This window comes from Lipotes vexillifer, unplaced genomic scaffold, assembly GCF_000442215.2.
Source record: "Lipotes vexillifer unplaced genomic scaffold, Lipotes_vexillifer_v1.1 scaffold12, whole genome shotgun sequence".
Classification (NCBI taxonomy): Eukaryota; Metazoa; Chordata; class Mammalia; order Artiodactyla; family Lipotidae; genus Lipotes; species Lipotes vexillifer.
In genome coordinates, this window is record NW_006796716.1 from 3216888 (window position 1) to 3242572 (window position 25685).

At 59.3% G+C, this 25685-nt stretch overlaps 1 protein-coding gene across 1 annotated transcript in view; it reads right to left on the minus strand.

Moving 5' to 3' along the window:
• Positions 1-4219: 4219 nt before the first annotated feature.
• Positions 4220-25685, minus strand: part of SH2B2 (SH2B adaptor protein 2) — a 26033-nt gene continuing 4567 nt past the window's right edge. Inside the window, exons 2-9 of the mRNA XM_007468818.1 lie at positions 17042-17805; positions 13727-13828; positions 11964-12055; positions 9324-9415; positions 9047-9216; positions 7707-7910; positions 5089-5260; positions 4220-4563 (exon numbers count right to left, since the gene is read on the minus strand). Of these exons, the coding sequence (XP_007468880.1) occupies positions 4220-4563; positions 5089-5260; positions 7707-7910; positions 9047-9216; positions 9324-9415; positions 11964-12055; positions 13727-13828; positions 17042-17805 (1940 nt within the window). The remainder of the gene's footprint in view (positions 4564-5088; positions 5261-7706; positions 7911-9046; positions 9217-9323; positions 9416-11963; positions 12056-13726; positions 13829-17041; positions 17806-25685) is intronic.

Consider the following 25685-nt stretch of genomic DNA (forward strand, 5'->3'; position numbering starts at 1 on the left):
TTCTTGATCGTGTTAAAGTAGGAACCAGGAGGTTAATTAATGCTACAAGGCAACTGTTAGATCAGGGACCAGCTGAGGGCTTTTTTGATTCCTCACCACACTGTTTTTTTCTCTGCTATTTTTGAACATTCTATTTCAAATACAGGCAATATATCTTCATTCTTTAGAGCAGGGTTGTTAACCTGAGGTCCTGGGATGGTCTGTGGATAAACCATTCAGTAAGTCCATTTACTTCAAGGGGAATAAAACGACATCTTTATTTTAATTAACCTCTAACTAAAGACTACGTTTCCTTCACTTAAGGAGAAACCACAGCAGTAGTAGCAGCACCTGTCACTTTAGAAGCACTCGTAGAAATCGGTGATATTTTCGTAGTGCATCTTGGTTGTTGCAGAAACTTTGAAGCATCATTTACACTAATCCTATTTTGAAATTACCTTAATCCGTAGAGGTGCTGCTAGAACTTGCTATTTAAAGTGTTAAGAAACAAACACATATATTATCACATCACAAGTTAAAAAAATGTATTTTGATTACGTTTAGTATTTTGACTGAATTTCAGGGTAACTGCTTTTCTCTGCAAGCTTACTTCATGAGTTTTAAAAAAAAGCTTCAAAACTGTGCGGGGGTCTCTATGCTTCACCAGACTGCCAAGGGGTCTGAGGCACAAGAGAGGTTAAGAACCCCCGGCCTTTTGAGGGGGTCACTGTAGACAACTTCCTACTTGCGGGATGGCAGTTTGGGCCAGATGCATCTTTTTAAAGGATTTTGGGGGAATGATTGGGATTCACTACTCAACACTTACATTAGTGCACTGCTTAGCTGTCTCGTAACACTAGGCACATGAGAACACTTCTTGGTGCCAGGAATTTCCCTTCTTCTAACCCAAAAGGGCTCACACTTGGCTGAGTTAGACGCGCCCGCCAGAAAAAAACGATTTGAATTGTCACTGGTATACCACTTCCATTGCTGAAGGAAACTGACACCTTCAGGGCCATAAAATACCCAGCTTTCCATTGTGATGGGGCAGGCACAAGTGTGGACCCTCGTCCTCCCCCAGCATACATACCTCAATTCTATGGCAGTGACCTCCTTGGAGCAAGGTCAGCCTTATGTCTGGAGGCAGGACACAGCATTTGCCACTTCTTGGTCTGGCTGGTGGGTGGCTGCAGAAGGGGAAACCCACCCCATGTGGTCAGGCCTGGGCGCCCTCCCAGGGAGACCCTGCACCCTGGGTTTACCCTGGAACCCTGTTTCCAGGTCACCCTTGGTCAAGTGCAAGGGCCCAGATCTAGCCTCAGTGTGGATCTGCCTCTGGGTCGAGGGCCCCCTCCCAGAAGAGTGCATTGATGGCAGTGGCTTGTCTCTCCACGGCTCTGAGTGCTTTATCTTGGAGATTTTGGGGTAGCCGAAAGCATCCTTCTGTGGCTTATGTAGGGGGACATCCAACCCCACCTCTTACCTGAAGGAGAGCTGGGAGATGGACAGAAAAGGTTTGGATGGTGTAGTCCCGGGCTGGAGAGAGACCGACAGTCCTTTGGAGCTTCTTGGTGAAGACAGCAGACGTCTCTTCCTTCTCTTTAGGCATGGGGTTGGAGCTCGTGTTCTCCACAGCCCCCTCCAGGTGGAGCAATCCAAGTGGGTCCAGTAAGGGCTGTACTGTCCGCCAAAGCCTCAAGCCAGAGATTCCCTTGCACCGCCCCCCACCCCCCACCCCGCTTCCATCAGTCTATATACGATCTTTCCTCCATCACTGGTCTCCTCACCTTCTATCCTGGTCCAGCTCATCACCCCTCCCCCATCACTGCAGACTCCCTGGCCTCATTTTTGCCCCTTCCAATCCATCCTCTCCTCATCCTTGGGTCCCAGGGTGATCAGTCTCAAATAGAAAACTGACCATCTCAGCCCCCATTTCAAACTGGCTCTGGTCCCCAAAAACCCTCCATTTCTGGCCTGGCACTCAAGGCCCTCTCAACCCAGGTGGTCTCATCTCCCACCCCCTGCCCCGGCCTCTGCAGGCTGCCATGCCCTCCCAGTCACCAGGGCACGTCCTCTGTGTGGTCCCAGAGCACGGCTCATCTTTCTGGCCACCCACCCACCTACCCCACGGTCCTGGCCATGCACCAAGCAGGCATCTGAAATGCTTGCTGAGGAGCAAAATCTTGAGAATGTCGCCACCATCTGTGCAACTGCTATGCCTTCCCCAGAGTCCCATCAAGTCTGGGCTTTCTGGAAGCACCACTTTGAGTGACAGGCCTCAGGGTCTCACCCTGGGGGCCACGCTGTGGAGACAGCGTCTCCTTTCCCTTGACCCCTTGCTGCCGGGCCTCCGTGCCACAGCCCTTGGAGAGCCCTCGGAGACGGCCATCATCTCTTCCACCATTCTCCCCTGAACCCACTTGACACCCTGGGAACACCTTAGGAGCAGTGCCTGACTGCCATCCTCAGAGTGGGCACAGCCCCCTTCCCACTTTCTCATGCTCTGGGTCCCTGGTTCAGCCTTCAGTGCCTTTTGCTTTTACTCCTGGGCCGATTCCTGCCTTGAGCTCTCAGCAGGTAAAGTGGCCTCCAAGGTGGCCGACTGTGTCAGGAGGGAGAGGCAGGAGGGCTGAAGGACGGCAGACCCCGTGTTCGAGTCTCAACTCCACCCCGGAGGCCACTGAACCCTTCCACTGAGGGAGCAAGGATGAAGCCTCAGGCTTGGGGGTGATGTCTGGGGCTTGGCCGTCTTGCCACTGGGGAGACTCCCGCTGCCGGAGAGGCAGGAGGCAGCCAAACAGAGCTCTCACCAGCCCCCTGTCCTCTGCCCAGCCTGAGCCTCACCCCCACAACCCCCGAGGGGGATGGGGGCTTGCACTTGGCCTGGCATAGACCCCAAACCACCACGGCACACGGGCAACAGCACGGAGCAGCTCCAGCCGCAAGGATGGAGATACTGGAAGCTGAGGTACGGCCTGTTCTGAGCACCAGCCTTGTACTCCCTCACCGTGATGGCAACAGGAGTACTGCTCGGTCACTTCCTGGTCATTTGGTGAGTCGGGACTGGGTAACTCAAGCAGAAAAGCTCTGGGAGCCCGCCAGGGGCGCTGGTGCCCCTCATACGGGGAAGGGCTTGCAGGTGCTGCAGTAGCGGTCCCAGGAGGATTAACTGTCTGGGGCTCTGAAATGCACATCATGGATGCAAGCCCTGCAAGGGCGCTCCTGGGCAGAGGGACCGTGGGTCCGTGGCCCCAGGCAGGGAGGCAGGGTTTGGACTTGGGGAGGGGAGGGCGCTTTGGTGCAGCAGGCACAAGATCCTTCTCAGGACCACTGCCTGAGGGCTGGGGTGCTGGGACCTCGAGCAGGCTGTGTGTCCAGGTGGGAGCCACAGCTGGACTTCCACCTGCAGGGAGGCAAGGGGTTGGGGTGGGGACTGGGTGGAGGGGTGTGCGGTGGGAGGACCCTCTAGGCCACTTGCAAGTTTGAATCTAGGTCAAAGGTGAGAAGCTCAGCCTCTTCCACTGCCCAGTCCCCAAGTGGGCTCATGTGGGAAAATCCTGTCCACACTGCCAGGACCTCAATGACAAACCCAAGGACACAGTTATTCTCTCCTCACCAGAGTCCAGCTCCTCACGCTGGCATTCAAGGCCCCCATACCTGGCCTCGCTCCCATCCTTCACTGTGTCCCAGGATGAGCCCTCCTTTCTCTGCTTTCCTCTACCCTCCCCCACCCCTCATTCTTGCCCCCAAAGCCTCTGCTTAGTTATCTCTCTCCCCCTTCCTCTCTCGCAGCTCTGCCAAAGCCCCCTCCCCAATCCCCGTGGGCCTCTTGGGCCCAGCGCTTTATTTCTGCACCTCATTCAGGACCGCCGGTTGTCTCCTGGTTTCACTCGCCCAACGGGGTGCCGGGTCCCCTAAGACAGACCTGGGTGGGGGCTGGGCAGGCGCCAGGCCACGGTGGGCTCAACAGGGGGCCCGTGTGTGGCTCTCCCTCCTCCCTGGCAGGCCCAGGAGGAGCCGTGCCTGAGGCCAAGGCAGAAGAAAGGACGACGGAGAGCCAGGTGCAGTCCCTAAAACAGGCTCTTTAATAACATTATGTCTTCACTGAAGAGCTTCGCTTTTCCCACCCAGCGCCGGGCGGGGGCCGGCAGGGTCCGTGGGACGGACGGCCACGTGGGCCATCGCCCCGCGGCCGGGCGGGTCCGGGTGGCCCCAGGGCCTTGGCGCCGCCCTCGCCGGCCTAGTAGAAGGAGTACTGGTTCTCGACGGCGCGCGTGCGGCCCCGGGCGCCCTCTCCCGGCCCGGCCTCTGGGGGCTCGTCGGCGCCCCCGCCCGCCGCCTCCAGCAGGCGCTCTGCGCTGTTGCTGCGGCTGCGCGCGCTCAGCGGGCCCTCGACGGGGCGCGAGGCGCCGGGCACAGACGCTGCCGAGGACGACGAGGCGGATGAGGACGAGGCGCCGCCGGCCTCCGAGGGCGAGGCGGGCGGGCAGGCGGTCGCGGCGAGGCTGGAGAGGTAGTGCTGGCCGGCCGGCTCGCTCCAGCCCGCGGGGGGCGCGGGCGCGGCGCCGGGCGAGGGCCCCGGGTCTGCAGCGGGAGACCGCGGCCGTCAGCGCCAAGCCTGGGCCCTGGCCGCCCCCGCCCCCCCAGTCCCGGCGTGCAGACAGGGGCCAGAGCCCCGGAGGAACGGGGTGGCCTGGCATCACACAGGGAGCCGGGAACCCGAATTCAGCGCGCCGGGTTCCAGCCCACCTCCCCGATAACTAAAGTCATGGGTATAGGCGGCAGCGCACACACACAAACGGCGCTCCACCCGCGTGCTGGGCACCCTCACTCACCCCTCCAAGGCTTCCTTCCTTCAACAGCTCAGCGCTGAGCCCCACCTGTGCAGGGATCTAAGGGACTCCACCCACTTCCACCTGCCGGGAATTACTCAGGACACCGGATCCCTCAGGGCTGCCACTCTCCCGCCAATCCTGATGGCTGGGTTGCTTACAACTTGCCCAAGACCGGGTGCTCATCCCACGGGTCTAGCAGGGTGGCAGCCTGATGGTGACGCCCTCCCCCACTGCCCACCTGTCTGTTTGCACGGGCCAGGTAGGGGCGTCTTACCAGGTGGGGGGCCCTGGGCCCGCACATAGCTGCGAAGGGTGATGTCTGCAGAGCCCCCGGACTCCAGCGGGATGGGGTGGGTGTGGAAGTGACGGAGCATGTCGAGCACAGACTGGAACCACAGATGCTGCACATGGCACTGCCCGTGGCCGTTCAAGGACAGGCGCAGGTGCTGTGGGCATAGATGGGTGTGGTCAGTGTGGGGTGCGGGGGTCTCAGACTGGCCCCATGCTTGGCAAGTGCCTTGGAAGGTCACGGGGAGGACCAGGTCTCACAGAGGCCACAGGGGTGGTGTCAGAGTGGGGGCGCCTCACACATGAGCCCATCTTAGGGGGGGTCATGCCTGTGGCAGGGAAGGGGAATGAGGGCCACAGAGCCAGGCTGGGACTGGAGGGAGCATGCATCTGTCCCTATGCTGGGAGCACCCACATCAGGCCCTTCGCACACCCCCTCCATCCCTAGTCTCCAAAAGCCCTAGAAGGTAGAGATTACAGCCTCCATATTAGAGATGGGGAAACCCAGGCACAGGGAGGGAGAGACTCGCCCACAGCCGCAGAGCACAGAGCTAGGAAGAGAACTCGTGTTTGGGTGACCCTCCCACCCCAGCAGCTAGGGGTCTGCCCACTGTCCCCATAGAGGCAAAGCCCAGCAGGCTGGAAACAACCCCCTGGGTGGCTGGGGAGGAATGGCTGCAGATGCTGCTCAACTGTGCTGCAGCGGGAGAGCGTGCAGCACGGAGGAACAGTGCCCACTTGGGCCAGGCGCCTCAGGGAGAGAGGAGCCACAGGCCTGTGGTCTCTAGTGGTGAGCCACAGGTCTCTGGTTTCAGCCCTTTTTTGCTCCATGTGTATATCTCACAAGGGGAAGGGTGGCCGTCTCTGGGGTGTGTGTGGCAAGAGGGGTGATGACAGGAGGGTGCATGGGACGGGGGAGCTGGCCTCCTAGTACAGGAGAGAGAAACCCTGGGGAGGAGGGGAGTGTTCCCATGAGTGAGTTCTGCCACTCGGCAGGGCCAGAAGTTGCCAGAACAGTGTGGGCAAACCTGGGGAGCACTCATGGCAGCCCAGGGCAGGGGCTCAGCCCAAAAGGAACAGCATAGTGGGGTCACACCACAGCCTCAAGTCGGGGTGGGGCCTTTGGGGACAGAGACCCAGGGCAGAGCTGGGCCCCTCAGTCTTTGGAAAAACATTCCAGACACTTCTTATCTGAAGGTGAAAAGTGAGGCCTCGGAAGGCAGAGGTCTTCCTTCCCGGGAGGTGTGTGAGTAGGAAGCTGCTCTATCCCACCACTAACTTCTCCAGCTCTGCACAGGACTCTGGACAGACACCGTGCTCTGAGAGGCACCAGCTGTGGTGAGCACCAAGTTCAGGGCTGGGTTTTGCCCTGGAAAGAGCGGAGCCTCCGGCTGTCTCCCCTATCAAACATCCTGACCCCACCCACCGACCCCACCCACCGACCCCGCCCGCCTGCCCCATGCCCCACGGTGGGCTGGGCACCATCCGACCGAGCCTCTGGCTTGGGCATGCATCAGATCCGGGCCTTCCGAGGAAGCTGCCTTGGCCCGCGCAGGCTGAGAAGTAAACTCCGGGTCAGGCTGCCAGGGACAGCGTAAAGCACCTGGTTGTCAGAGGAACTGGTGAGGGCAGTTGCTTTCCAAGGAGGTGTCCCCAGGGAAGCGCTGCTCATGGGGCCAGGGGAGGGCCTGAGCCGGGCCAGCCGGGGGCTGGGACACTGGCTACCAGTGCAGGCCTGGAGCAGGAGTCCTAGGGTGCCCCCTCCTCCAGCAAGGACTGACGGGAACTGTGTCCTGGGCGGAGCCAGGGCTGGGTCTGTTTCCTTAGCGGAAACTCGGGATGGGGGGGAGGGGAGTCTGAGGTTCCTGCCCACTCTGTCACACTGAAACCCCCCATGGTCACTGGACTTTCTGTCATGTTTTCCTTTGTGCCTTAGGTCATTAGCACGCAGTGCCCTTCCTTGAGAGCCCACCTTCTGGGTTCACAGTCGGGCCTTTGCCCTGCCCTGTCTGGACCACCCTTCCACTTGTCTTCACCTCAAGGATTCTCTGTCCATTGCATGTCTCAGGTCAAGGTCCTCTCCTACTCTTGCTGGTGGGGTCAGGAGCCTCCTCTGGCCCCCGCTTCTCTGCGGCCCTCCTGCCGGGCCCAGCTCCTCCTCTTCTGCCTGGTTCTTTAGGGCCCACTGTGTGTGGTTCCCTTCCACACCCCCTGGCCTGGTCTGAGCACAGGCCTGGCCCGCAGCTGGGGACCACGAGGGGCTGGTGAACTGTGCTGAGCAGGGGACAAGAGGGGCTGTTGGGTGCGTGGAGCACTGGTGGACCCCAGCCCTGCACTGAGGCGGCTCTCTGTGGAGACCCTCAGAAGCACTGGTGCTGCGTGGTCCCCAGTATGCACAGGGTCACCAGCAGAGAGGTGCAGGAGGGATGCGAGTGATTCAGAGCATGGCCAGGGGTAGGCCTGGCCTGTGGGAAGCCATGCCACCCCTACACCCATGGAGCCTTCTCCTGGGCGCAGGTGCAGCCTCAGGACCAGGGCCACCTCAGCCCGCCTCCCCCTGGGCTGCATACTTCCCCCCTGTGCCCCCCGCCTTCCCTGACTTACCTTGGCCTTGCCCTGGAAGTTGAAGGTCAGCACGTACTCCCCAGGCCGAGTCTCACTCTGGCGGATCACGAAGAGGCCGTGGCTCCGGGGCCCGCCTGCCAGAACCAGCTGAGCTGCCTTGACCCGTGACAGTGTCCCGTGGAACCAGGGGTAGTCAGAGAGCTCCAGCTCGGGCTCAGCCTCGGGCTCCGGCTCTGCTCCATCCTCCACTGCAGAGGGATGACAGTGTGAGAGGCGTGGGGGAGAGAGGGGGCACATAAATGAGAAAAGGGATGCATCATCTTGTTGGGTTTTTGCATGTAAGATGCTGCTGAATAACTTAGAATGAGGCAGGGAGCTGACCCACCCACTAAACATATGAGGTAAACTGAGGCACAGAGAGAAGAAAATGACAGAATAAGAGAATGTAGATTTAAACTACAGACTGGTTTAGCAAATAGCTTAATGATAAGAATGTATCAAATGATGGAATGGGTGCCTTTTGTCTCAAGGAAAGACCATTAATAGCAATTGGCGGGACTTCCCTGGTGGCGCAGTGGTTAAGAATCCGCCTGCCAACGCAGGAGACACAGGTTCGAGCCCTGGTCCGAGAATATCCCACGTGCCGCGGAGCAACTAAGCCCGTGCGCCACAACTACTGAGCCTGCGCTCTAGAGCCCGCGAACCACAACTACTGAGCCCACGTGCCACAACTACGGAAGCCCGCACGTCTAGAGCCCATGCTCTGCAACAAGAGAAGCCACCGCAACGAAGAGTAGCCCCCGCTTGCTGCAACTAAAGAAAGCCTGCACGCAGCAACAAAGACCCAATGCAGCCAAAAATAAATAAATAAATTAATTAATTAAAAAAAAAAAAACAATTGGCAAATGGTTTCTGTTCTCACATAACATACATTAAATGTTCTTGCACCTCATGAACCAGTAACAAAATTCCTCAATACCCCAGCTGTATCTGCTTGTATGTATAACATCAGAATATGCTTATTTCATAATCATCGTCCAGTTTTCTCTGGTTTGGTGGGATCACTTAGATTCCTGGGGTCACTCTCTAAGTCGGCAACAAATCTGGGAACAAATCAAGTGTCTGTGTCCCCAAGTCCTCATTACAATCCTTTGCACCCCTTGCTGTGAGCGTTTTCTACTGAAACCAGGGCCCGTGGGAGCGGTCACATTCCCGGACTAGCCTGCAAAAGCCAGAACAACTGAGTAGCTGTGCAAAGGACCCAGTGGGATGAAATGTCACCGCTTCTGAGGCTCAGGAAGGGCTTGGGAGAGGCCTGGGGGTGCCTGTGGCCTTGGGCGGGGGCGCAGGGAGGGGCAGCAGGAAGAGTGCAGCCCCACTGCACCTGTGTTATTGCTGTCACTGCCGCTGCCACCTGGGGACTCCAGGGTCTCCAGGAAGGTCTCCAGCGGGACATGGACCAGGGACTCCCCGACGGCATCTCGAGCTCGGCTGTGTGGGGCTGTCACCACGGCTGCCGTTGTCTCTAGGGGCCGGGGCAGGTCCGCTGCTGGAGAAATAGCAGGTGAGAAGCACGTCTGTCTGTCTGACCATCTTTGAGCGACCATCCCGTCCGACCCTGCCTCCACTACTCCAGTCAGCTCTGTCCCCGCCTACCATCCGTCAGGAGCTCACAGCTGCAAGAGGCCACACGGCTGGCCAGACAGCTTCCCCGGGCACAGGGGAGATCGGCATCTTCCTCGCTGTCCCTGCGAAGGCAAGAAAGCGCAACCATGTCCTGCCGTGGGACTCGGACCGCCGGCTCATGGAGCCAGGCAGTGGCAGACAGTCCCATGGACAGCATCAGCCCTGTCCCTCTGCCTTCACGTCCCTCTGTCACACCCTCAGCTTGCTCTGTGGCCACCATATGAGTGACCGGGCCATATGGAGATGTCTCCTGGTGGGTGCAGCTCTCCTGGAGGTCACATGACCCCTGCCCCCTAACCCATGACAGGCTGCCCTCCTCCTAGGATCCCATGGAGGCCCTCATACGGGGGCAGGGTGTGGTGGTGGGCGGGGCCAGGGCCAGCTCCCTTCCCCGCCCTGGGCCTTTGTCTCCCCATCTGTGCCAGCTCTAAAGTACCGCAAAGTGAGCTTCACCTTCACGAGGGCTGGGGAACGAGTGTGCGGAGCCGATGGCTGGGAGGGTGGCAGGGGAGGGATAACGACCACTTTGGGGATGGGGGTGGCGGGGCGGGGGGGGGGCAGCCAGAGCGGGAGAGGGGAGGGCGATTTAGGAAGAGGCTTGGGAAAAGGCACAGGGCCCTACCTGGATCTAAGCAGCATCTGCCATGTAGCTGCGGGTGCAGTGCAGGAAGGCTCAGTGGCCAGTGGGGAGGCAAGAAAAGCAGGTCAGCTGGCTCCGAAAGGGTCTGGAATGCAAAGTTAAGATGTTTTGGTTTATTCCGTGTAGTGGAGAGAGGGGAAGGATGTTAAGCAGAAAAATAGAGTAACTCAACCCCTTCTGTCTTTGAAAGGAATCTGGCTTACAGTTTAAAGGATAAATTACAGGATAAAGAAAATAGCTAGCAGGCTGTTGTAGCCTAGAGAACCCAAGAGAAGCAGCTGATATATTAGAGAAATAATTAGGAAGTTCTCTAAGGTATAATGAAAATAGCAAGAATCAATAGCTTTTGTTTATACCAACAGTATCCAGTTAGAAAAGAGAAAGTTTCCATTCACAATAGCAAAGAAATCCTTAGACGTAAACTTAACAAGAAAACATACAAAGTCTAATAAAGAAAATTATAAAACTGCTTTAAAGAACAGGAAAGACCACCTGAATATTTAAATGATGAGACTTACCAAGTCTCAGGGTAGTAAGATCTAAAGTTGTAAAGCTGTTGATTAGTTATCAGCTTCTGAAATTAATCTAGAATCATAGCAAAGTTACAGTTAAAATCCCAATGGGTTTTATTTTGAGGACTTGACCAGTTGATTCTAAGAGTAAATCTAAGAAGTTTGGGGAAAATAAGAATGAGGAGACTCAGCCTATCAGATAGCAGAATGAACTATGAAGCTGTAGGAATTAACAGCTGTGGCATCAGTATGGGAATTGATACAGCTCAGTGGCACGTTTAGGAAGTCCAGAAACAGACCCTTGTACGCGTGGAAAGTCAGTATATGATAGATGTGTCATCTCAAATTAGTGGGGGAAGGAGATACTGTCCAAAAAACATAATTAGGACAACTTGTTTCTAGAAAAAAAGTTAGAATTCTACCTCATACCAAACACAAAAGTTAATTCTGGGTAAATTAAAAATAAACTGTGAAAGTATTAGAGGAAAAAGGACAGATGAAAGGATGGGGTAACATAAAAATGAAAGCTTCTGAATGGCAGAAGGCTGCTCGCAGGCACAAGGAACAGGGACAGACTGGCTGACCAAGGTGCTCAGTCTGGAAAGTAGGGACAGGGGGATGGGGGGGGGGGGGGGGGGCCTGGGAGGCGCTCAGGACTTTAATTGTGCTTCCTTAAATGAAGCTGTTAATTAGGAGGCAGCAGCCCCTCCCCCGGGGCTTGGCTCACCCCAGTAGCCAGAGCTGCTGCCAAATGCTCAGCCTGCTGGCCTGCCTGCCCCTCCTCCTCCTCTCCCGCGTGGTGCAGCCAGCCTCCCTGCTGTTCTTCCCGCACACAGCTGACCATAGCTGCCCTCTGCTTATTACCAGCCATGGCTCCCCACTGCCCCGACCTACCAGCTTCCGGGGCTCTCACAGAAGCCTCCTCCTCACGGGCTCTAATTCCAGTCCCCCGAGGGCCCCGACATTCCCTGCGAGTCCCAGGTCCTCGCACACCTCTGCAGCCTTTGCCGGGCTGTTCTCTCTCCCTCCTCCCTGCTGCCCCCAGCCCCCTCTGCCAGGCTCAGGCCCGCCCTTTGTTTTAGCCGCAGAGAAGGGGGGCACCTCTACCGCTACAGCTCCTCGGGGCCCCACGACTGGATTAGGGGCCTCCCAGCCCCACCCCTGGCACTTTGGGCTCACCCCATCACTACCCCTCCCCTAGTGGTTTCAGCCTCCCCCGGAGTGAGAACAAGACTTGATGCAACTTCCCTCCAGGTCCCCAGACCCTGAACCTACAGAGCCTGCTGGGAATGGGGGTGTGGGTGATCTGGCCAGCACCCGCCTGAATTGGACTGCAATGAGAAAAGCCCATGTGTCAAGCTCAGCTCCTGCCCTCCCCGTGAAGGCTGGACCAAGGGCACAGCCGAGCTAGGCCCCCCCCACCCCGTCTTCCCATCCTAGGAGCACTTGGGCACTCACCCAGGGTCCACACAGCCCTGGATGTCAGCTACCCACGAGTGCTTCTGCAGGGAGTCGATGGTCTCCAGGATGTACTCTGCTCCGTTCTCCACCTGGGGAGGGGGTGGCGAGAGTCCAGATCACAGTCAGCACCCTCAGCAGGAGGCTCCGGAGCCCAGGACAAATGGCTCATCCCAGCCCTCCCCCTTGGGGGCTCACTGGTGAGGGCAGCAGGAAAGACAATGGGGTCCCGGGGTGGAGCCCACACTCTCAGCAGCCCCTTCCTCCTGGGCCCACCACTGGGGATCAGGGAGATGATGTCCAGCCCTGCTGAGCTCAGGTCCTCAGGCCCTGGAGATGCAGCCCTGGAGGAGGCCGTGCTGGCTGGGTAAGGGATGGGGAGGTGCTGTGGAAGGGCATCACAACCCTCAAGTCTGTGAGGGGCCGGCTGGCCCAGCACTGAGTTGAGGGCCCACACGCCTTTGCGTCTGGAACTCCGCCTCTGTGCCACTCCCCTGGGATAAGAAGCCTCCAGAAGGGAAACAAGGAGGACAAAGCCGGGCCCAGAGTGTGATCCTGCACATACATTGTCTGATGAACTCTTCCCAACAGCCCCGTGAGGGAGGTGATGCTTTCCCCATTGTACAGATGAGAAGACTGAGGTTCAGAGAGATCAGGTAACTCGCTCAAAGTCACACTAGCGCTCTGTGGAGGTGTTGGGACCCCAACCCAGGTCTCTAAGGCCAAGGCCTGGGCTCTGAGCTTCTTGTCGCCTATCTCAGTAAAGAGCAGCTGGACTCCCAGCATCTCAGAGCTGGGACGGTCCTCGGAACTTCCTTCATCCCCTCTCTGAATGGATGGGGAAACTGAGGCCCACAGCAGGCCGGCAGGTGAGCCCGTTGGCCTCAGGGCTCCTGAGTGTAATCAGAGACACAGAGGCCACCCAGCTGTCGGGGGCGAGGCTCTGACCTGTCTCATCCAGCAGATGAGAGTGCCAGGCAGGGAGGGACCGTGTCCTCAGTCCCCTGCCTGGGGTGACTCAGGGTATGGGGTTGGCAAATGTTTGCTAAATGAATAAGAGAGTTCATGACTAAACAAACAGGGACAGTAAAAACATAAACCCAACCGGAAGCCTGGAGATGAGGTGCGGGGGGCCTCCATGCAGCTTCGGGTGGGTGGAACCAGGCTTCCTGGGGACTTGGCCTCACAAACATCCTCTAATCCTCCAAGGAGGCACAGGGCCACAGCCCTGGCAGCCTGGAGCCATGTCCTCAGCAACCCAAGCAGGCCACCCCGGTGATGTGGAGCCTGGGAAAAAGAGGAGCTGCCCCCAGACTCACTGGGGTGCCTCCCTGCCCACCCTCAGGGCCTTTGTGCCCTCTGTGGGACCAGGCAGGTTCCCCCACTCCAGTGCTGGTGACAGGAGCATTTGCATAACTGCTGCAGGCTGGCTACCAGTTCCTGCCTGTGGGGTGGGTGCTTGCTGACTCCAGTGGGGGAAGGGAGGGGAGGAAGTGAAACTCAGGACCTTCACCCAGGCGCAGGAGGAAATGGGAACGGGGCCGCACATGGTGGACTTGGACGACACCTGGGCATTTGGCTTTGGAGCCCAGGCCAGGATTCACATCCTAGCTATGTGCTTGACATCTGCGTAGGATCCTGGGACCCCCAACCAGGGCTCCCTCCCCCTGCCCTGCTGCTGGTCCTTTACCCTCACCTCCCCCGACACTGCCCTCAAGCTCTGCCACCCATGAGGGATCTGTAGGGCCCGGGGTGGGGCTCACCTTGAGCACGAACGTGTTGTCTTTCTCCGGCATCTCCAGGGGCATGGTGGTGCGGACCTCAATGATGGCCGACAGAGGGATGCTGACTTTGGGCCTCGAGGCCTGGGAGGCCAGAGGAAAGGGCAGTGAGACAGTGGCCCCAGGGCCTCCTGAAGCCCTCTCCCCCTTTCCCACTCCCAGAGGTCAGAGCAGCCCTCAGCTTAGGATGTCAGACAGCCCTGGCACGGAGGTGTCCCAATCCCCATTTCACAGATGGGTAAGTTGAGGGAGTTCCTGGGAAACAGAGGGACCCCCCCATATAGTCACACAGCAAGTCAGGGACAGAGCTGGGACTGATATGAGTCTCCCACCTCTGAGCCCTGAGGGGGTGAACTCTGCCCCAGCTGCCCTTCTTGCCCAGCGCACCTACCGGATCTGTGGTTTTCACATTTTTCACCTTGACACATAGTAAGAAATACATTTGATGTTGTGACCCAGTACACACACACAGGTAAAAATATCTCTGAAACACATGTTTCACCAGACAATATTTACCCTGACTGTGTGATGGAGTGTGAGATTTTCTATTCTATTCTAGTTCATTTAAAATAAAATGCTCATCTCCCCCTTCAGACTAGATTTTCCACAGCACAGGTCTGGAGCCTCAACTCAGAACAGGACTCCTGGAGCCGGGCAGGCCGTGTCTCTAGGTGGAGGAAAAGGGACCAGCGTGGGATTTAACCAAGGTGAGCTGGCAGGACTCCTGGGGACGGTCACTCTGTGCCTGGACCCCCCACTCTGCCCCAAAGCTCCTGGCCCTGGCATGAAGGCCCCCAGGGGCTGCCTTGAGACTGAGATTCCTGGCAGGGCTTAGGCTTTGGGACAGGGGCTTTCTTGGGAGGAAAGGGAAGGGCCACACGTTGGGTGGGCAGGCGGACGGGAATTCCTGGCAGCACTGGCTGCCATCCAGCAGAGCAGGGCTGCGCTTGGGGTGGTGACTGCGAGGCTTGGCTGACCATGGCAGGCCATCAAGCCAGCCAGCGGGGCAGGGGCCGCGGTCCCGGAGTGGGTGGAGCAGACAGGTCTGCAGTGAAGGCTGGTCTGGGAAGTATCGCTGGGCTCCCGCTGGCCACAGGCGGTGATTCCTCTGCCTGGCACTTGAGGCCCGCCTGTCCTGGCCTAGCTGCCTTTCACCCGGCTCCAGCTCACTGTTAGCACTTCCCTGGACAGAGCCATCAGGCTGTTTCTCGACCCCAGACCTTGGCTCACTCAGCTTGAGTCTCCAGAAATGCCTGTCCTGGGGCCCTGCCACCTGGTGAACACTTAAGAAGCTTCTCCTCCTTGTGACCCCCAGAGCATCCCGTGCTCACCCCACTGAGGTTTATTTTACCATCCAGTCCAGCAAATATCACTTGCCTGGTGGTTCCCTAATGGCAGAGGGCCAGCATCATTGCTCCCTGAGTCCCAGGGCTGGCTGGCCTAGGGCTATGAGGGCACCTGGGGTCCAGGAGACTTTTCCTGCAGGGTGAGTGAGAGGGCAGGATGCTGGAAGCCTGACACACGGGGCTGTATGAAAGAGCAGTCCGAGGGTCCCAGAAACAGCCCCTAAGCCTGCAGACCCCAAGCCCCCGTCTGCTCCAAGGGTGCAGCTAGGCCTTCAGGGGCAAGAGGAGGAAGAAATCTGGACTGCGGGTGGGTGAACAAGACTCAAAGGCAGGGGGAGTGTCAGCAGGGACTCCCCGTGGGGCTCATACACCCTGGAACCAAACATATTTGGGAAACCGGACCTGAGCCCTCACCAGGCATGCTTCCCACCTGGCTCACTCCTGAATTCAAACATTTGCATGAAAAAAGGAGGGTCTGAGGCCAGATCTGGGATAGGAACCCACCTGCCTTTCGCAGAGGTTGGGAAAGTGACCCCTCAGGAAGCCTGCCCTCTGCCAGCGGTGAATGGTGGGCTGCAGGGGGTGGACTACGGCAGAGGGCACCGGCTGCTGTGTCCCCTCCCTCGAGGGCAGCAGACATGCTATTTACAGCTGAGCAGCTGTGGTTGCCACTCAGGGCCTAGAGGCATGGAAGCCCTGCCCTGTGGGTGACCCTGGGCAAGCCCCACCCCACTTCCCTCCCCTCACTGGGCCTCGGTCTCCCTGTCTGACAAACAGTGGACTTGGGCTTAGTGGTCTATGACTCTCTCAGGGACCTAAAGGTGGGGGCCTGGGCAGGCACAAAGTCCTTGGTGAGTCTGGGCATCCTGGGACTTGGGGAGAAAGCTCTTCAGAGTCAGTGTGTCCCTGGGAGATCATCTCTCATGCGGCTCATGGGCACCCAGCCTTGGGGAGCCCACACCCTGCACCTCCAGGGGAGAAAGGCAAGGGGAAGCGTCCAGAGTCCCGACAGACAGGGAGATGGAGAAGGAGGCAAGACTGCAGGGTTGCCTAAAGACAGCGGGGAAAGAATGGGCCCAGAGGTGGGTGAGGGCCCTGGGCAGACAACCTCCCACCCTTCCAAACCTCCCAGTGCGCAAGGAGCTCCCACCTCCACACTCCTTTCATTCCCGAGACCACCAGGGTGATGGGTATAATTAGCTCAGCTCTGCCTCCCGCGAGCTGCGTGACTTTGGGCAGCCCACACCCCCTCCCTTCGTTCTCTTCTCTTCTGTGACCTGGGGACCATGCTGACCCCCTTGCCGGGGCAACTGGGAGGATGAGGGCTCTCAGAAAGCGGGCACTATTGTTAGAGTTATTCCCTCTTTCCAAACAAGGCAGATTTGCTCCCCTGGAGGAGACCCAAAGCTGCCCTCAGGGCTCTGACGTTGAGCCCCCAAGAGAGGGGAGGGCACAGTGCACCCAGGTGAGTGGCCATGCTGGTGACAGCCAGGAGAAGCTTAGCTTTTGAAATTTGGGCCGGAAAGGGGCCACCTGGGCAGGGGCTGGGCTGGAGCATGGCAGCCAAGCTGGGGACAAGCAGATTTCCCCTGAGCCAGATGCAGACCTCCGGCAGGCCCTCTGTGAGTGTGCCAATGTCATTGCCTGCTTTCCTCTCTGGGGAGGCTCCAGCCACCCAGGGGCCCCAGGTGAGGGAGAGGAGCCCAGGCAGCCAGGCTCTCCAATACCTCCAAGAACAGTACCCAGAACCCCTTCTGTAGCCAGAGGGCCCTTCTGACACCTCATAGGCAGCAAAAGAGGGCCTGAGGGGTGACACGCCCCAGAGGCAGAGGGGGGCCCCTGGCATCCCAGGTTCCTGACCCTGAATACTCCATCCTGCCCATCAGATCAGGCAGTGTGGTCCCCGAAGCCAGCCCCTCCACGGTCCCCCCAGGTGGGGGTGGGCACTCACCTTTGGCGGCACGAAGAACTCTAGGCGGAAGCGCTCGCCTGCCACGGCCCTGCGCAGGAGCAGGCGACACTTCTGCCACTGGGCGGCGCCCCCGGGGCCCGCGGCCGCGTCGTCGGCCACCATGAAGCGCAGCGCGCCCTCACGCTGGATGTCCACCAGCTCCACCTTGGCCGCTAGCGTCCGCGACAGCCGCAGACGCCGCGTCCACTTGTCGCGCGGCTCAGCTGGGGGCTCGGCGGCCCGAGGGGCGGCGTCGGGCTCGGGCGAGGAGCGCCGGTGCCACATGTCGCGCACGCCGTCCACCACGCACAGGCTCATATTGCGCAGCGAGAAGCCCTTGCGGACGCGGGCCTTGGCCGCCGCGTGCGCCGACACGTCCTCGGAGCTCCGCGAGTGGCCGTAGGGCGCGGCTTTGAGCGCCGGGGGCCCCGAGGGCTCGGGGTCCATGGCGCCTGGGGGCTCGGCCGCTCCCCGGGGCGCCGGCCCGGCCACCAGCACGCGGCGCACCTCCTCGCTGAACACGTCCAGGAAGTTGGCGGCGAAGTGGCGGGAGAAGGAGGCCCCGGCGTCGGGCGTGTCGTAGGCCGGGTTGTCCCGCAGGAAACGGCAGAACTTGTGCGCGAAATCCACGGCGGCCGCCTGCGCGTGCAGTTCACAGAACTGCCGCCAGTCCGGGACCGGAACCGGGACCGGGGCGGCGGCGGCGGCGGCGGGGCCGGGGGCGGCACCATTCATGGCTCCCGTCCCATCGCAGCCCCCGGAGGCTGCAGGTAAGAGGAGCGAGTGAGTGAATTCCTGACCCATGTCCAGAGCGCCCAACTGCCCCACTCCCCCAGGGCTGTGTGCAGCCTTTCAGAGCAGCTTCAATGTGTGAGGACAACAGGCAGGGGGGACACGTGTCTGCAAGAGGGGCACTCTCCTTCAAGCAGCAGTCTCAGGGAACCCCAAGGTCATTCCTGGGCTTGGCGAGGGAGGCTGGGATGACAGACGCCTTCAAGTGGGGTCCCCAATGAGCCTCCAAGTGACCTCGCTTCCCTGAGTACCCTCTTCTGAGGGTCCCCAAAGTTTGGTGGACAGGAGGAAGTCATGCGCAATCCTCTTGGCTCTACCTTTGAAACATACCAGGAACCCCACCCCTCTGCTGCTCCCCGCCATCCGTGCTGCTGGCCTGGGACACACACAACCCTTTCTCCTGCCTGCAGTATTTTAGCAGCCTCTTCATTGGTCCCCCGGAACCTGACCTCACCCCCTATAGCCTGTTCTCCACCCAGGAACCCAGTCATTTCTAAAGCATAAGACAGATCAGGCCCTCCGCTGCTCAGAATCCTGCAATGGTTTCCCACCCCACTCAGAGTAGAAGCCAAAGTCCTACCCATGGCCCCCAAGGCCTCACGTGATCTGCCTCCATTTGACTCTCTGAGCTTATCTCCCGCCACTCTTCTTGCCCACTCTGCTCTGGTCACACCTGAGTCCCACCCCAGGGCCTCTGCACTTGCGATTTTCTCTTGTACTTGCCTGGAATGTCCTTTCCCCACACCCCCTCACGTTTTTCAGGTTTCTGTTCAAATACCATCTTGTCCGATAGCTCTCCTTGCCCACTGCTCTATTTGGAATAAGAAATTCTCCACCCAGCGCTGGTGTCTCCGTGCCCTCTGCCTGCTTACTTTTCTCCACAGTGCTTATCCCCATCTGACAGTCTGTTTATCCACTTGCTTGGTCTCGTTCCACTCCCCCCGGGACCGCCACCCCCACCCCAGCACCACACCCTCCCCGGAGAATGCCAGCTCCACAAGGCAGCGGTTTTGACAGCTTCATATGTGGCTGTGTCCCCAGTGCTGGGCACATGGCAGGCACTCAGTGAACACTGAATGAATGAATGAACAAATGAATGTGTTCAGCACACCAGGCATGCCACAGCTGTCACTGCCCAAGCCGTCACATGGGGCCTGAGAACACACAGCTTGTTAGTGACAGACCAGGGATTCTCACGCTGACTCTGAGAGTTTGGGGGTCACCTCCCAGTGTGGATCCAGTATGACCAGTTTTTCATACTGGCATTGAAGGCGCTGCCTCTTCAGACTTCTTTCCCTCACCGTGGACTGGCTGCCTGCTCTACTTGTGTTCCCACCTCCTGGAATCCTGTTCCCTCCAGAGCTCCCATCCAAACCGGACCTTCCTGAAGAGGCCCTGACCGGGGAATCCCACCTTTTTCCTCCTATCCCCAGGTGCCTCCATGCTTCCTCACTCCGGACTGCCAAACTGCATGGTGTGTGTCTAGTCATCTGGGGGCCTTGCCTCCTCATCCCCCATCACTCCTGGGGGCACAGGCCCAGCCATTCTGTTTATGCATCTCCTCCCCCACAGGCCAAGGTGAAAATTACTGGTGGAGAAGTGGGGTGATGCGGTCCTGCCCTGCCTTAGGGAGCCCCTGTCTGAGGGGGCCGGCCAGTGTTACGGGAGCTGAGACAGGGGGTCATGCCCTCGCCTGCCTTTCCAGGATCCCCACAATTCCCAGCATGGCCCTTCCCTCACAGCTCCTGGGAGCACCATCTCCTCTCTCCTCTGGGATCCAGACTCTGTAATTAATCGCCAGGTAAAAATAGCTGCCCCACTTCTGTGAGATCATCTGTGGGGCCTCTGGGCCATAGGGTACCGTGGGAATTCCCTCTCACCTTGGGGCAACCTCAGCCATCGATCTGCAGTCAATAACCACAGGACAGCCCCAGGGAGGAAACAGGCCACTTGATGAGGCCACTTAGCACTGAGGACAGTTTTCCTTCCAAACCAGCAGGTCTCAGAGGCTCTCACCCCAGCACTGGGGGGAGAGTAGCAGGGAGTTCGGAGGGCTTCCTGGAGGAGGTGGGGGCTTGCACTGGGCTTCATGCTGGCAAAGAGGATGAAGAGTGCCTTCACTGCAGCCATGAGCAGTAACTTGGAGGCAGACTTTTCAGGACATGGGGGAGGGGCTGGGGGAGAACAGGGGCTGAGGCACCCATGAATGTGGCTCATTCTGGGCCTTTCTCCTGCCCTGCACTTCCTTCTCATCTGGCTAACTCCTACTCATCCTTCAAGAATGAATCCAGGGGCCACTTCCTCCAGGAAGCCTTCCCTGACCTCCCCTGCCTCCCCAGCCCAGGAGATAGGTGTTTCCTCTGAGGTCCCACAGTCCCTGCCTGTGCATCCCTCTACCGAGGCGCCCACTGCAGGGTGCCCCAGGTATCTGTTTCCATGTCTGTCTCCCACCTGGCACAGGCACTCCTTGAGGGCAGAAGGCAGGCCTGAGTCATATGCCCGGAATGGGGGTGGAGGCAGGAATTCACCTGCCACCATCACCAAGGCCTTGGCCTGACCTGTGGAGAGCGGGTGTTTCTGAGGGTGGGGCGGGGACGAGGCCCTGCAGCTGAGCTTGTGAAGCCCCGTCCCTGGGCTCTAAGCCCATCCATTTACCCAGCAGGGCAGTGCTCCCCACAGGGGCCATCTCTCTCCCTCCTGAGACCACCAGGAGAGTCAGACTAGGTGACAGGGCAGCCTGGGAAGGGCTAGCACTGGAGCCAGCAGCAAAGTGTGGATGCCCCTCTTGCCATAATTTTGCCCTCCATGGGGCAGGTGGGGGCAGGGAGGAAGTCGGTCCCAGTGCCACATCCTCAAGCATCAATCCCCGTCCCTCCCACTCTTCCTGCTGGTTGAGAATATTCTTGGCAAGGAGAAGGGGTAGAGTGGAGGGACAGGACCCAGGGGAGAGGCTTTCACTGGGTGAGGGGGCAGGGGGAGGGTCCCATCTAGGCCTCACTGGAGGCAGGGGTGGAACTCGGAGAGGAATCTGCCAAGGGTAGGGGGCACATGTCCTAGGCAGGCACTGGCCTGGGAAGCACAGAGGTTGGGGCTGCCTTGACCTCCCCCCTCGCCTGCCCTGTCCGCTTGCTGACTGGCCAGGAGCCTATGGGCCTGATGCCCAGCACAGCAGCCCTCACTGTCCCCTGGGTCCAGCTGGGGCTACACAGAAGTGGCAAGGGCTGTACAGCCAGGGGGGTAGAAGTCACAAGCAGCCGGGCCAGCCCGGGAGCCCCAGCCCTAGTTACAGACTGAGGCCCAGGCATGGCTCTCTGTGAAGGGGAGGCCGCGAGCCAAGAGGAAGATGGCTCAGCCCCAGCAGGGCACGGGTGTGCTGTCCCCAACTGCCCGAGGGCCAGAACTGGGGAGGAGACCGAGTGCAGGGACTCTGCTGACCTGGGCTCCAGGCCTGACCCCACTGCTCTCTGGGTGAAGGGCGTTGACCTCAACTCCGGCCTCTGGGCCTCAGTTTCCTCACTTAAATAATGAGGATGGGGGAATTCCCTGGCGGTCCAGTGGTTAGGAGTCCGCGCTTCCACTGCAGGGAGCACAGGTTCGATCCCTGGTCAGGGAACTAAGATCCCGCAAGCTGCGTGGCATGGTGAAAAAAAAAAAAAAAAATGAGGATGAAGGGCCGCCCCTCCCTGGAAGGACAGCACAGGAAGTGGTCTCTGCTGTGTTATAATCCACGTGTACCTGTGGGCAGGACTAGGCCTCTCCAAACCTTTGGGTGGAGCCAGGAGGTATCTCCAGGGACCAGTCAGTGTGACACCCAATCAATCATTCTGCAGGTGACCACAGACCCAGATGTGGGAAAAGCACAGCCTCAGGGGGAGGGGAACCCAGAGGTACCAGAAGCAGGGTGGACGAACTCACCGGGCTCCTGCTGTCTGGCCTGTCCGGGAAGGTTTATGGATTGACTCCAGCAGGCCCTGGGCTCTCCCTCCTCCAGTGGCTCCTTGGGAATTTCCGCCTGAGTCTCTGCCTGTGTCACTCTCCAGCCGGCTGGGACTTTCTTCCTCACTGGCTGACTAGTCAAATTCTGCCCCACCTTTAGGCTACGTAAAACACTCTCCTCTTCCAGGAAGCCTTCCCCCTACACTGGCCCTTCCATCCTGAGCTCCCATGGCCCCTGTGGTCCTTGGCCCTCATGCTTCCATGGGCCGGGTCCCAGCTCCCCCTCCTCTGGCCCCAGGGAGCCAGAAGAAACCTGCCGAGTCAGTGCGAGACAGCAAGGGGCTGGCCAGTGGGAGATGTGGGCTCTGTCTCGGGCCAGGCCCTATGTCTCCCGAGGCCTCGGCTCCCCATGGGGGGCTGGAGCAGTGGCCTCCAGCAGCCCCTGTCATGGCCCTTGGACACTGAAGACTGGGGCCCTACAGTCCCTCCAGGAGTGGGACCAGAGGCAGGCAGGAGGTTGCCTCTCACCTTCACAGGCTTCTTCTATGAGGACTCCGGTGGAGACAAAGGGAGCCCCACCCCCATTCCGCCTGGCCTGGGGATCAGGTGGTGGCCCCCCAGCGGCCCTGGGTGGGCAAACTACCCTCCCCAATCCATCACCCTGGGGTTCTTCCAGGCTCAGCTGGGCTGTCTGGCTTCTCCTCCTGGAGCAATGTTTTTTGTTCCCCTCTTGCCAGGGCCAGAGGGTGATGGGATGGGGCTTCAGGGAGGCAGGGCAGGGGGTGGGACGGGGAGGGGAAGCATAATCCAGTCCCTGCCTGTTGCCTTTCCAAGCCGTGGACTCTCCTAACCCCTCTGCCAAGAACCAGACGGGAGAATCCCCCAACCCCCACCCGGTTAGAAGCCTGGGAGAGGGGGTGGCTGGCCTTCCGGTGGTAAAAATAGCACTGACGATTGGAAAAGAGGAAAGAAAGCCAGCCATCAGCCCCCAGTGGCACGCAGTTCCGGACCCCATGGCCAGGTCATTCCTTAAAATATTAATGAGGCGGCCTAGCCACCCTGCTAATGGGCCGGTGACCAATCGATCCAGCTCACAGCGGGCAGCGGCCTGGAGGGGCGGGGAGGCACCGGGGCAGTCCAGGCCCACACCTGCGGGGGAGGGGGGAGTGTTCCAGGGAGCCCCAGCTGGAGCTGGCCTCCCTACCACAGGAGACAACCAGCCCCCAGGGAGGGAAGGAGGCCCTGCGGAGCACACCAGCCTGAAAGGCTGCCCTCTGGGTGGGGGCAAGGCCTGAGCGGCATCCTCCTCTGTGCTGTGTTCCGGGTTGGGCTGGACAGTGCTACCCGCCCTACCGCGAACCACTCCCGATGGGAAACCGAGGCCTCTTCTTGGGGCCTCCCCAACACAAGGAGAGGAGAGAAGGCCTCCCTCGGCTGCCCTCTGCCCTCCAGGAAGCTGGCTCCTACCACGCTCACCGATGTCCTGTCCTCCAGGCTTCTCAGGACCACCAGCCTGGCCCAGCCCAGCCGACCGCGCACTTTACCACCAGCCTCCTCCCAGCTGCCATCCTGGCCTCTGTGGGACCAGATCCCCCGGTCGCCCCTCTGCACCCCGCCCCCTGCAGCACACAGACAACCTTCAGGCCCGCGACGGAGGCAGAGTACCCAGGGCTCAGTCTGTTTCACTGTTGGTGCTTGGGTGTTGGTTCTTAAGTCTACTCCCTACCGCCCCCACCCCAGAAAGTGTCCTCACAGGGCAGGCCCTGAACCAAGGCCTCCTGCAAGAAGGACGTGCGGCTGGAATTCCCTGACCTTCCCCACCCAGAATATCTGTGCTGGACCCGTGGCAGGAGGCAGGAGTGGGCGTGATTTCTGGTCTTAATACTCTTGAACTGGCTGGGTCTTTGCTGCAGAGTGGGTCTGGGGAGGAGGGTGCTCTGATTAGCGACAGGGACAGGTGTGGATTAAGAACCCTTGGGACTCTGCCCCTGTTTGTGGGGGTCGGGGTGGGGGGAGGGAGGGGTGGCGCGGGACTCAGCTGGCCCTGGCTTTTCTGAGTATCAGTTTCCGTAGCTGTAAAGTGGGACCATCCTGCTCGCCCACGCAGACCTGCCTGCTTCGTGGTCCAAGGCCTGTGCTGAGGAGCGTCGCTGGGAGGTGGCTGCCTAAAGCGGGCGGAGCAGCTCTGTGCCCTCACGCCTTCCACGGAACTGCCAGCCTTTGCTACCATGGGAGTGGGGAAGCCCTTCTGCTGAGCCCCCCAAGCTTTCACTGATGCCCCTGAGCTTGACAAGCCCCTCTGGCTCTGGGACCTGCAGACCCCTGGTCGAAGGGAGCCCCACAGCTGCATCCAACAGCTGCTTCCATCACAGGGGCCCTGTGGCCAGGGCGTCTCCCCTCCTCCACATCTGACCATCTGACACATGGGAGAGTGGAGTGGTTAAAAGCCTGAGATCTGGAGCCAGACCGGCTGGCTTTGAATCCCGGCTCCTCTGCTTCCTAGCCGTGTGACTCAGCCTCCTGGGGCCTCAGTTTCCTCATCTGTTAAAACAGAGGGTAAAAGAGCACTGACCTCAAATGGCTGTCATGAGGATTAAATAAGTAATTTGTCTAAAAATCAAAGCTCCTCTGCTTCTACTTTCTAAATGTCTTATATTCGTTCCCTCTTTTCCTCCCACTCCTCTGGGCAGAGGACTCCTCCCAAACCTCCTTGTTTCTCACGATCCCCCCCAACCCCTGACAAATCCAGGCTCCACAGTGTGGCCAAGGTCATCTTTCTAGGACTCACATCCAGCTGGGCTATGCCCCTGTTTAAAACCCTTCTCCCCTCACATATTCCCTGCCAGAAAGTGAGGATTCTCCCGTCATACAGATGAGGAAATGAGGTTCTGGCGAGGGAGGTGACTAGCCCATCATTCACTGGATTTGTACTGAACTCCCACCATGTGTCAGGAGCCATGCTGGTGGGTCCAGGGCCACAGACTGGTGAGGGGGGAGTGTGAAGCCAAGTTCACGTCTGTCCCTTTCTGTAGCACATGCTACTCCCAGCAGGGCTTTGTCACTGGGGAGCCCTCACTCTGAGGGCACAGTAGGGGGACCCAGGCCCTGCCTGGGGAAAGGAGATGGCCATCCTCAGAGGAGAGGGCTCTCTGACAGGCTGGAGGGCAGGGGAATCCAGGGCTGGGCCCTGCAGGAAGTCGACATCAGATGAGTAGGGAGCGGGCCCCAGGACAATAAGCTATGCCGGGGCCTGGGGGCTCTGGAGGGAAGCCTATCCTCCTTCAGGAGCACCTGGTGCTGGACAGCTCCTGGACAGGTTCTGTAGGTGGAGAGCAGGCTGGGATGGCTCTAGCTGCACTGGCCCTGCCATCCTGGCATTGCAGAGCAGACGCACCAACCCCTCTCCATCCTTGGCCTGAGCCTCGAAGTCTCTCCCTCTCTCCCGGTGTCATGGATCTCACCTAGGCCCTGATTCATAACCCTCCCAGACCTCCCTGGGCCATGGCCCAGCCCCCCAAATCTGCCGGACATCCCCTTCAACCACTCAGCCCACCAGTCTGCCTTCTGGCCTTTTTCACGATACACATACCAGCGACTCCTAACTGAGACCTCCAGTGCCTCCCCTCGGTTCTGTGAGTATCCCAGAACCCTGGGTACTGCGGATGCTTATAAAGCTTCCCCAGGCCTTTTCCCAAACAACTGAACTCCCAGCCTGGCTGATCTCCAGGCACCTCAAACTCACCACATCCAAGTTTTAATACATCCTCTTCCTCCAACCCCTGCTTGTCCACTGCTCGGAGTCTCAACGTGCAGCCCGGCATTGCCCCACCTGCTCCTCTGCCCCAGTAGCTGGCAGGCCCCTGAGCCCAAGGGGGCCCCGGGAACGCCCCCCTTCGTCCTGTCCCGGCCTCCACTC